At 48.6% G+C, this 10,860-nt stretch overlaps 5 protein-coding genes across 7 annotated transcripts; 3 read left to right on the forward strand and 2 right to left on the reverse strand.

Annotated features, from left to right (window-relative positions):
* The first annotated feature begins 90 nt into the window (after nt 1-90).
* LOC6727887 (SWI/SNF complex subunit SMARCC2) lies at nt 91-4,874 on the forward strand. Of its 2 annotated transcripts, none has more exons than XM_016176623.3 (8): nt 91-335; nt 426-551; nt 732-1,656; nt 1,707-2,037; nt 2,101-2,875; nt 2,938-3,148; nt 3,410-4,429; nt 4,494-4,874. In XM_016176623.3, exons 1-8 carry the CDS (start codon nt 219-221, stop codon nt 4,616-4,618), a joined length of 3,630 nt encoding a protein of 1,209 aa, XP_016034489.1. In that variant the 5' UTR covers nt 91-218; the 3' UTR covers nt 4,619-4,874. The 2 variants fall into 2 exon arrangements, with proteins under 2 accessions (XP_016034489.1, XP_016034488.1); XM_016176622.3 differs by having other exon boundaries at nt 3,602-4,429.
* Nucleotides 4,870-7,584, reverse strand: LOC6727888 (retinoblastoma family protein). The gene has a single exon (XM_002103207.4). The coding sequence runs from the start codon at nt 7,417-7,419 to the stop codon at nt 5,080-5,082; it is 2,340 nt and encodes a 779-aa protein (XP_002103243.1). The 5' UTR covers nt 7,420-7,584; the 3' UTR covers nt 4,870-5,079.
* Nucleotides 7,585-7,636: 52 nt separating this feature from the next.
* Nucleotides 7,637-8,295, forward strand: LOC6727889. The gene is made up of 2 exons (XM_002103208.3): nt 7,637-7,950; nt 8,005-8,295. The coding sequence occupies exons 1-2, from the start codon at nt 7,840-7,842 to the stop codon at nt 8,215-8,217; spliced, it is 324 nt and encodes a 107-aa protein (XP_002103244.1). The 5' UTR covers nt 7,637-7,839; the 3' UTR covers nt 8,218-8,295.
* On the reverse strand, nt 8,283-9,266 carry LOC27208828 (zinc finger CCHC domain-containing protein 10). The gene is made up of 3 exons (XM_016184385.3): nt 9,126-9,266; nt 8,926-9,047; nt 8,283-8,858 (listed from the first exon to the last, which is right to left on the reverse strand). Exons 2-3 carry the CDS (start codon nt 8,970-8,972, stop codon nt 8,375-8,377), a joined length of 531 nt encoding a protein of 176 aa, XP_016034490.1. The 5' UTR covers nt 8,973-9,047; nt 9,126-9,266; the 3' UTR covers nt 8,283-8,374.
* Nucleotides 9,267-9,280: 14 nt separating this feature from the next.
* Nucleotides 9,281-10,858, forward strand: LOC6727890. Of its 2 annotated transcripts, none has more exons than XM_016176624.3 (2): nt 9,281-9,423; nt 9,481-10,858. In XM_016176624.3, exon 2 carries the CDS (start codon nt 9,483-9,485, stop codon nt 10,482-10,484), a length of 1,002 nt encoding a protein of 333 aa, XP_016034499.1. In that variant the 5' UTR covers nt 9,281-9,423; nt 9,481-9,482; the 3' UTR covers nt 10,485-10,858. The 2 variants fall into 2 exon arrangements, with proteins under 2 accessions (XP_016034499.1, XP_039150703.1); XM_039294769.2 differs by having other exon boundaries at nt 9,282-9,423; nt 9,463-10,858.
* The last annotated feature ends 2 nt before the right edge of the window (nt 10,859-10,860 follow it).

A 10,860-nucleotide genomic window follows, 5' to 3' on the forward strand; every position in this document is an offset into this window, starting at 1 on the left:
TAGTTTCAATCACTAATAGATTTATATTATTATAACCTCAGTAAAAACAGATTAAAATGATGATATCTTTCAGTGGAGATAGAAGAAATATCGATTACGACTGTCGCAACGACATCGATTTACATACCATCCCTATTTTATCAACGCAGCGTTTATTGGCTTTTTGGCGTGGAAAAGTGAAAAAATATTTGACAAAAAGACAACAAAAGTGCCGCAACATGAACACACTGGGTCCTAAGAAGGACGGAAGTCCGAATATAGACTTTTTCCAGTCGCCGGAGACGCTGCAGGGCTTCGAATCGATTCGCCAGTGGCTGCAGAAGAACTGCAAGAAGGTGCGTGCCAACAACAACGCCGCCGCAAACAAAAATGGCGCTGTCAGGCGGCGAAAAAAGACGATTTACTCACAACCTTAATTATTGCAGTATTTGGCCCACAGTTCGGAGCCCATCACGAAGGAGTCCTTGGCCCAATTGCTCATCCACTTCCTGCAGTATGTGGAAGCGAAGCTGGGCAAGAATTCTGCGGATCCGCCGGCAACCAGAATTCCGGTTAGTATTGTTAGTGCCTGCTTTTGGTGAGGGGGATAGGGTGCCCCGTGTTGCGTGTGTACACGTAAATATTAACCCTCTAATGGCCAATTGTGGACCACTAGCTTATTTTTTGTATTTAGCTACATGATTTACGTTCATTATAAAATATATATCTAATAATCGTACCACCCACCCCAGATGCGCTGCTTTCTGGACTTCAAGAGCGGCGGTGGTCTGTGCATCATCTTCTCGACCATGTTCCGTTTCCGGGCCGAGCAACGCGGCAAGAAGTTTGACTTCTCTATTGGCAAGAATCCCACGCGCAAGGATCCCAACATCCAGCTGCTGATCGAGATTGAGCAGGCGTTGGTCGAGGCGGACTTGTATCGCATACCGTACATCTATATTCGGCCGGAGATTGAAAAGGGCTTCGAGGGAAAACTGCGCGAGATCCTGGACAATCGGCGGGTAGAGATTGTGTCGGACGAGGAGGACGCCACCCATATCGTCTATCCCGTCGTAGACCCACATCCCGACGAGTATGCGCGGCCCATTTTCAAGCGCGGCGGACATGTGATGCTGCATTGGTACTACTTCCCCGAGTCCTACGATTCATGGGTTGTGAATAACTTTGACCTGCCGGATCACATTCCGGAGAATCCCGAGTCACCGGCGGAACGATGGCGTGTGTCTGCATCCTGGATCGTGGACCTGGAGCAGTACAATGAGTGGATGGCCGAGGAGGACTACGAAGTTGACGAACAGGGCAAGAAGAAGACGCACAAACAGCGTATTTCCATAGACGACATCATGTCCTTCGGCGACGAGAAGAAAAAGCCTGCTACCAGCTCGGGTGGAGGCAAGCAGAAGAGACGCCGTTCACCATCTCCCGCCACTTCGGCATCCACCTCAAAGCCGGGCAAGCGTAAGCGTTCTCCCGCCGTGGTGCACAAAAAGTTGCGCAACGACGATGATGACGAGGACTTAACCCGCGATCTGGATGATCCGCCGGCCGAGCCCAATGTTCAGGAGGTTCATAAGGCAAACGCCGCCTTGCAGTCCACCGCCAGTCCAGCTCCGGGCGGTAAATCTCGTGGCGACAACGACATGATGCCCATTAAAGGTAAGTTTTGTTATGTGACATCGGCATGGACTAAACAAACTGATATCTAGGTGGCACTATGACCGATCTGGATGACGAAATGACTGGAGGAAGCGCTGCTCAAGCCATGTCTACCGGAGATGGGGAAAACTCGCAGACAGGCAAGACAAGTGATAACAGCAACACGCAGGAATTCTCTTCATCGGCCAAAGAGGATATGGAGGATAATGTGACCGAGCAGACGCACCACATTATCGTGCCCTCGTACTCGGCTTGGTTTGACTACAACTCCATTCATGTGATCGAGAAACGGGCTATGCCGGAATTCTTTAACAGCAAGAATAAGTCAAAGACACCGGAGATCTATATGGCCTACAGGAATTTTATGATTGATACGTACAGGTAGGTTGAAGCTTCATTTCTTTGGCGGCAAATAGTTTTGAAAATGTTACTCATGTATTTCAGGCTCAATCCGACGGAGTATTTGACCAGCACAGCTTGTAGGCGCAATCTTGCCGGAGATGTGTGCGCCATTATGCGGGTACACGCCTTCTTGGAGCAGTGGGGCCTGATTAACTACCAGATCGATGCGGATGTCCGCCCCACCCCAATGGGTCCACCACCGACCTCACACTTCCACATTCTTTCGGATACGCCATCGGGTCTACAGTCCATTAATCCGCAAAAGACGCAACAGCCGTCGGCGGCAAAGACGCTGTTGGATCTGGACAAAAAGCCATTGGGTAAAGATGGTGGCCTGGAATTGGGCGATAAGAGTGGTCTGACTAGCATCAAGACAGAGGCTCTAGAGAATGGCGCTGCCGGAGGATTAAGTTCCGGAGTGAGCCAGTTTGGACTCAAGCTGGATCAGTACGCAAAGAAGCCGGCGGCCATGAGGAATCGCACGGCGGCAAGCATGGCTCGTGAATGGACCGATCAGGAGACTCTGCTGTTGCTTGAGGGCTTGGAAATGCACAAGGACGATTGGAACAAGGTCTGCGAGCACGTTGGATCTCGCACCCAAGACGAGTGCATTCTGCATTTCCTCCGACTTCCCATTGAGGACCCGTATCTAGAGGATGATGGCGGCTTCCTGGGCCCCTTGGCTTGTCAACCCATTCCGTTCAGCAAGAGTGGCAATCCCATTATGTCCACCGTCGCATTCCTGGCATCTGTGGTCGATCCTCGCGTTGCCGCTGCAGCAGCAAAGGCTGCCATGGAGGAATTTGCAGCCATTAAGGTAGTTACATTTTAGTCAGGTTTAAACCATGATTTTAACATCTAATCTAAAACTTATGCTAGGATGAAGTTCCCGCCACAATAATGGACAACCATATGAAAAACGTGGAAAAGGCTTCGGCAGGTGGTAAGTTTAATCCGAACTTTGGGCTGGCCAACAGTGGAATCGCAGGAACCGGAAACGACAAGGACGATGAAGAGGGCAAGGAGGGTGGCGCATCTGCATCCGCTGGCGGCTCTGATGAGGAAATGAAGGACCTAAGCAAAAAAGACGGTAAGCGAAAACCATTAGAGATTGGTAAAGGGGGTTTATGGATGTTGGTTAAGGGAAAAGTCGCTAAATCGGGCGAGTTTTACTCAATTGTTGGTTCTGCATTTGTTTGTTTTGTTGAACTCTTGTGTTGCCTTCATTCAAAATTCGCAATGTGTTCACCATTTGGCACTGTATTCGTATATTGTTTCGTTTTTGTGTTGCGCCCAATCTACCAAACTTACATCAACACCACAACCACCAAATAACAAACAACAACCACAGACGATGCCAAGTCCAAAGACAATACAAAATCGGATAAGACCAACACGAACACAGACTCGAGTTGCACATCATCATCAGCGACAGGCAACACCAACAACACTGACAAGAAACCAAAGGAGTCGTCCGGCTCCTCGCCTTCGGGCGACAAGTCAGCCACCAAGTCAGACAAATCAAACAAATCCTCACCCACAGAAACCGCAGCATCCGCGAGTGGCGGCGAAGTGGACATCAAGACGGAGGACAGCAGTGGCGATGGCGAGACTAAGGACGGCACTGAGGCCAAAGAGGGATCGGGAACCGGCACAGGGCCATTGGCGGTGGCAAAGGAAGGAACATTTAGCGAAAATAATATGCAGACTGCGGCGGCGGCAGCTTTGGCATCGGCAGCAGTTAAAGCCAAACACCTGGCTGCCCTGGAGGAGCGTAAGATCAAATCCCTGGTGGCGCTCCTCGTTGAGACTCAGATGAAGAAGCTTGAGATCAAATTGCGCCACTTTGAGGAGCTGGAGGCCACCATGGAGCGGGAGCGCGAGGGATTGGAGTACCAGCGTCAGCAGCTGATCACAGAGCGTCAGCAATTCCATCTGGAACAGCTGAAGGCAGCCGAGTTCCGAGCGCGCCAGCAAGCACATCATCGTCTTCAGCAAGAGCTCCAAGGCCAGGCGGCCGCGGGATCAATGATCTTGCAGCAGCAACAGCAGCTACCACAGGCCCAGCAGCCCCAGCAACAACAGCAATCACTGCCGCCGCATCCGCACCTGGCGCAGCAGCAACAGCTGCCTCCGCATCCGCACCAGTTGCCACCGCAGTCCCAGCCGCTAGCGGGTCCCACCGCCCAGCACCAGCCGTTGCCTCCGCACGTAGTGTCGTCTCCCAACGGTGCTCCCTATGCAGCGCCACCGATTTCGCTCACGGGAGGACTCCCACCAGGCGCACCCACGGCCATTGTCACGAATCCGAGCGACCAAACCGCACCAGTCGCAGCGGGAGCAGCGCAATCTCAAGCACCTACACCAATGGGTAAGATCACTTACGAATGACAATTCATAAACTATGGTACTTAGACATCTAACTCCCGCCATAGATACCACACCGCCAAGCAGCGGTCCAGTGCCAGATGCCAACGCACCGCCGGGATCGGCAATCCCACCAGGCGGCATTCCTCCGGCGAACTCTGCTCCCATCGCCGGCGTAGCTCCCTCTTCTTAACTCTTACTCATAAGCCAGGAAACGTTAAAGTAAATAGCTCTAAGTCGTACGCTCTCAGTATGTATTATGTATACTCCACTTTAAGCCCAACTCTTGTGTGTAATCTGAAGGAGATGCACTACATCTTGACGCGTCTCCAGTTTTGTGAAAGTTTCGTTTCGTGTCCGGTCGCGTTAACAAGCAATTGCACAAATATTTTGAACAAAGTTTCAAAGCCGAAAAATTGGCATTCAATAAAAATTTATTTAAACTACGAGTGGAAGTTATTCGTTTATTTTTACAAAAGCAAAAGCTTTTAACTTACTTGAACCGCACTCACAGCGGATTAATCAAGTCAATAAAATATCTATTATTTAAGCATTATTTAATTACCATTTTTGAGTTTGAGAAAAATCTTAAGAAATATACTAAGCTAGCTGCGTAAAATGCAGCCAAGTATTTAAGCCTTTTTTGATTGGTTTTTAGATTACTGAAAGCTGGCGACTCCGAAGGATGTTGGGTCGCTTGATCTCTCTCAATTCGCTACTCGAAGCAGCGCGTTTTATGTTGGGCGAGCTTTGCAAGGAAAGTGGTGATGCGGGAGATGGAGGTGAATGACTGGAGCAGGAGTCACTTTGGCATATCCTGGGAGGGGGCGGTGAAGAAATGCTTATGTTGGCTCTCATGATCAATTCGTTGGGAGTTGTCTCCGTCAAAATACCACCGTTACTCTGCGATTCTGGCAGTGACTTGCGTGTTTGCGCACACTCCAGGTGTCGACCATAGTTGCCCATACTCTGGACATACACACTGTTGTAGAAAGTGATAATATCCGCGGTCTGGCCATTGCCCAGGATAACCTCTCGGTAAGCGCTTCTCCGAGAGTGCGGCTGTCGGCGATAGTGCTGGATAATCATGCTAAATGTGAGGTGAAGCTTCTCGAGCCGAACATGAAGATGTATGGCGCACAACAGCAGTTGGTCCAGGTGGCGATTGCGGAGCAGACGGCCACTCTCTAAGGTAAAAGAGTGCTCGGCCAGATGCCATATCTGGGGAAAGGAATCCACGAGACAAAGACTCTTACACAGAAGGAGCAACCGCCGGTTGGCCAATCCGTAGAACTTTCGTAGGCAGATGCTTAAGCCTGTTGGAAAGTTCTCCTTACCTTCCGTTTCTGCATCGACTTCCTTGTAGCTTGGAATTCTTTGCTTTAGCTCCCACCACAGCTGTGAGCTCTTGCGGAAAATCAAAGAGTCCAGGCACATTTCCTCCACCACATCCAGATGCTTGGTCAGCTCTCTGCCCAGAAAACCATGATCGCAGCGCACCACCAACTCTAGAATCTTTTGAAAGTCGTAGGCGTCCAGTGAAAAGCAGTGCAGGACAAAGGGAAACTTTAAGCCTTCCACTAGTTTGTGGTGGACGTGAAGTGCTAGTTCCAGACAGCAAGCTAACAGGGCGTCGGTAAGCTTGCGCCGCTTTATTAACTGACCAATTTTCAGATGGGGTTTTTGTACCAGCTCCGGGCCCAAAATTTTCTGCAAATATTTGTAGCAAAGGCCTCTGGCCTGGCGGAATCGTTTTCTAGACAATTCATCATCCAAAAAATCTTTTACGGCCATAGTAAAAGTTCGATTCATTTCTTCCAGAGTTTCATCCAAATAACTGACAGTTTTATCTGCGTCTTCCTTCTTTGGGAAAGCTTTTATAATGCTTAGGGGAAGAGTTTTTGGTAGATCATGGGTGAACAGTTTCCTATGCGAAGGTGACGAGCTAGTTTGGAAGGCGAGCTGTGGTCTTTTAGGAGAGTCCTCTTTGGTCTCCCCCTTGACGCTAAGCAGCACACGCTCGTCCATCTCACTAATGTCGGCTATTTGATTGGTGTATTTGCGATTTAAGTTTGCAAGGTTGATATCTAGCATACCCTCCTTAATGATCTCCCGCATGTGAGTGTCGTCTCCAAGTAAACATTGGTCCATATAGAGCATTATTAAGGCTTTGTGGAAAAAGGCGTTCTTCATTTGCATCACCCCCTTCGCTGGTAGCTCGGGAATCAGTTCTCCCAGTGCTTCTAAAACGCTATATTTATTTAGCAAGATAGGATTGAAGTCTTCGGTGTCCCATTTCTTGGGCACTCCAGAGAATTCCCGGCGGATAACTACGGATCGGGGCACCTCTAAGGCGTTCACGAAAAGGAGATCCATTGTGCAAACGAGCACTTGGCAGCCGTTGATCAGGTTTGTAGTCGCAAAACCGGGTAACTCGTTGCGAATGACTAGGAAGAGCAACCAACCGAACTCATACAGCGCTTGGTACTGATATGTGGCATCAGGGTCCGCATCCTTGCCGGGCTGAACGAACAGGCACCGAAAGATGTGCTGATAATGCCGCAGCAGCGTCAAAGTGATACCAAGTCGACAACGCAGTTCCTCAACCTCCAGCTGGAAAATGTTCTCGTTTTGTGTCAGCCAATTCCAGTGCTCCATGCGGCGTAGAAACTGGGACATGTTCACGTTAAAGCTGCGCAGCAGACTGGTTAGTGACATGTTCCAGCAGCAGTTCTGCTCCTCCGAATCGTTTGCCTCGTTGTTGGGCTCCCTAATATCGCGCATCTTCACGCGCTGCAGTTCGCTGTAGACGGCGCAACACAGCCACTCCTGGGCATCTGCCTCGCTGGTAGACAGCCCGCTGACGGCATCCAAGCGACGGTAGGTGGACAGAGCGCCCTGCTGGATTCTCGCTTCCAGCTCCAATTGCTCGCAGCTGACGGAGAAGCGTCTCACCAGCGTGTCCGCGTCTCCCTCTACTTCACAAGTGTCCATTGATAGGAAACGGTTAATATTCTATAGTCTACTAGTTTTTGTTTGTTTATATTTCTTCGTAGTTTACACGAATTCCCGTTTAGACTGTACAAAATGCAAATTTCAGAAAGGCGCGAATGATTTCGATTGTCGCCTGCCTCACCGCCATTGTTATCGAATTTTTTCTTTTGCAGCAGTGTTGCTTTAGCTGGCTTATCGATAGCTAATACTTAACCCATTGCTTTCACTTACTAAATAATTAATTACATTTCGTTATTCAGCAAGTGGCTTTTGAAATACTTTAATGTTTTTAACAGAATTTAGTTTTTATAAGTAACTTAAATACAATTAATGTAATTCCTTGTCTATTGGAAGTATATATATGAGGCATTCATGAAAAAGTGGTCATTCTAGGGTTAACGTTTATTATTTGTTTTCAAAATGCTGCAAACAAATCGAGTCCTTCAAAAAGAGCAGGCTGAACTATTTGCTATCCAGAAGAAACTCGACCGAGTGCTCCCCGTCATTCAGGAGGCATTAAACTCACTAAAGGTATCTACAAATCTCTTGCTTCCATGACGGTTTTCCCAAATCAGTGTTCCACAGGTAGAGGAGCTGCATCTTAAATCTCAGTTGGTGGGCCAGCAGAACCCAAAAACGCAGTGCTCCCCTGGAAGGGATCCCCTCCACATAGATGTGTCGGTGGAACAGTCCCCAATCACAACTGTGATGGAGTCCCAGCTCGTCAACAGCCAGCAAATAGACCTGGATCTCGTAAGCCAAATGAGGCATTATGAGGAGGAAGTCGACTCGGATTAAAATTGTTATTAAGGCTGGAACTTCACCAGAAAACGTACATGTTGGGTGCATAAAAATATAGACAGTATAGTACAAAAAGTTCGTTCATATTCGGTTTAAGTGTGGGAAAACTAAACTAGTAAAGCTACATACTACAGACCACAAATCGGTCTCTTGATTACTCCTGATCGTCAGAGGATTCAGGTGAACTCCCGGCTCGTTTTTTTTTCTTTTGTGGTGCTCCCTGCTTTTGATCCTCGCTGCTGTCGCTATCCGAGCCACTGCCACTTGAGTCTGACGAGCTGCCTTCCTCGTCGCCCGAGTCCGAACTGGAGCTGCTCGAGTCTGATTCGGATGAGGAGCCCGATTCGCTGCTGCTGTCTGAGCTGTCCGACGAGCTGGAGGAGGACGAGGAGCTCTTGCTCGGTTTCCGCTTGCGACGGACCTTCTTGCCTTCCGAAGAAGCCACTTCCGAGTGCTCCTCCACCTGGTTCTTGGGTGCGTCAGCCTCCTTTTGCGACATATGCTTGCTTAGCTGCTTGGTACGCGAGCTCCGGTGGACGTACTTGCGCTTCTCCTTGCACTCATAGCTCCAGTGTCCGATCTGCAGGCACTTCTGGCACCGGATGCCGTTGGGAAAGTCGGCTGCTTGCTTGGCGGATCTGTTTTTGCAGAAATCGTAGGTTACAACAAAAAAGCCGGCTGGGGTACTTCTTAAACGAGACTAACCTCTTCTTTTGCGCTAATTTGCGGGCAGCTAGGCCCACCAAAGTCATCCTGAAGCACTCGAGCAGACGCTGTTGGGAGGAAATCTTGATGTGGGTGGAAACCAACGTGGACGGGTGGAAAAACTGGGAAAAATGAGTATCAAAAATGTTTTTTATAATTTTTTTCGTCACATTAGCGATAGTCCACTGAAAATTGTATACTTCGCCAATCGACTGTATATGGTATGGTCACCCTTATTGTTATCGGCTATCGAACTCAACAGCTGCTTGCCTAATTTGTGTCTACCTGGTTTATGTTTAAATGTCTGAATTTTAAACTAAATAAGCCGAAATTGAAGTGCATTATGCATGGTCGTAAAAAAAATAAAAAATAAGCAACAGCTGTCAGCTATTTCACCCTTAATTGACTGGCACAAATTGCCTGGCCAAACAAAAACAAAAGCGCTGTGCTGACTAAGCGGCGAAAGTGGTTGCAACAAAGTCCAATTACTATCAATCGGTAAGGTTGCTGCAGGCCATTTGCTGACCAATAATAAAGGATTTTATACGCATCTAGCCATGGACAACAGCGAGTTGATGCCACAGGCGGGCGGACGTCATATGCCGCCCGAGGAACTGGCCATGCAAGCGCTAACCAAGCAGCTTTACAAGTCTCGTCTCTTCCGCGGTTATTATATGGAACGCTGCTTGGTGGAGCAGGTGTCCGGATACCGGGACGTGGTGGTGCTCCAACGCAGCGAGCGAGAGCTGGAAAAGCTGCTGCACTCGAGCGCCGGCCAATTGCAAAAGTTCTATCAACGCTTCGTGCCCAATATGTGGGTGGGCATCACCTATGGCAGTTACGGAAGTTACCAGCACAAAGCAGATCCTGGTCAACTGGAGACCTGCATCTGGACAGAGATAAATGACCTGGCCTTTGGAGAGTATTGGTTTAGCATCAAGACCCTGCGCTTCCGGGACCATGAAGTCCAGTTCAAACTGAAGATGGTGAGGCCTGTGGAGCCAGAGCCGATGGCGACACCGAGGAGATCACTGACCCTTAATAGAAGTAGCCCTGTTAAGGCGATCACAACGGGCGAGGGAAACTCCTCCTCCAAGCCGGATGAAGTGGCGGAGCAAATTCAGCTGGGCCTCGATGATTTTTTGGCTGTGCTGCAACAGTGGGGCGATGGAGTCAAACAGACCGTGTACGAGTTCATGGCCAACGATGTCAACAAGAGGAACATATTGGGCACTATTCGGTTTATGGGTCTACTCATATTCTCTGCTTTGGGTGGAGCCGCACTAGCGCTACGATTCCTAGGCGTATTTGCTGTGCGATTCCTGTTTGAGCTGAGTCGTTTCACACACACAGCCACTCCAATAGTATTTAAACTAATCGAGTTTCTTAATAAGATTGTGGGTGCTTTCTTCATACTTTTGACCATGATTTGGAAAGACATTGTCACTCGTGGACAGCCGCAACCGAAACAGCAGCAGCTGCATCTGGAGGCAAGTAGCCGCTTCAAGAGCATCCAATATGAACGTTCCGAACCGAATCGACGTAGTCCCCGGTGGTGACCCGCCACTAAAAGCACATTAATGTCTAGCAAAATGTTTCGAGGTGAAAGGGCAACGAAAAATCATTGAAATTGTGTTACTAGCCGTAAGCCAAGCGAAGCCAATCCCAATCCCCGCTTCGAGTCCGAAGGTATTTGCTCTGCAAATATGGGGGCACCTATGAGATTTACCGATTTTAGTCAATTGCAATATTGTAAATTATTAATTGGCGTGCCACTGGCGCACAATCGCATGCTTATTAACCCCTCTGTTAATTCATTGTGTATTGTCCAAAAATGTGCTTAATTAAATCCGTTTAGTGTTAGATCCTGTAATTTATGTATCGAAAATTATTGTGAATAAATTGAATGCAATATGCGAAAATCGAAATGAAATA

Source organism: Drosophila simulans, chromosome 3R, assembly GCF_016746395.2.
Source record: "Drosophila simulans strain w501 chromosome 3R, Prin_Dsim_3.1, whole genome shotgun sequence".
In the NCBI taxonomy this organism is placed as follows: Eukaryota; Metazoa; Arthropoda; class Insecta; order Diptera; family Drosophilidae; genus Drosophila; species Drosophila simulans.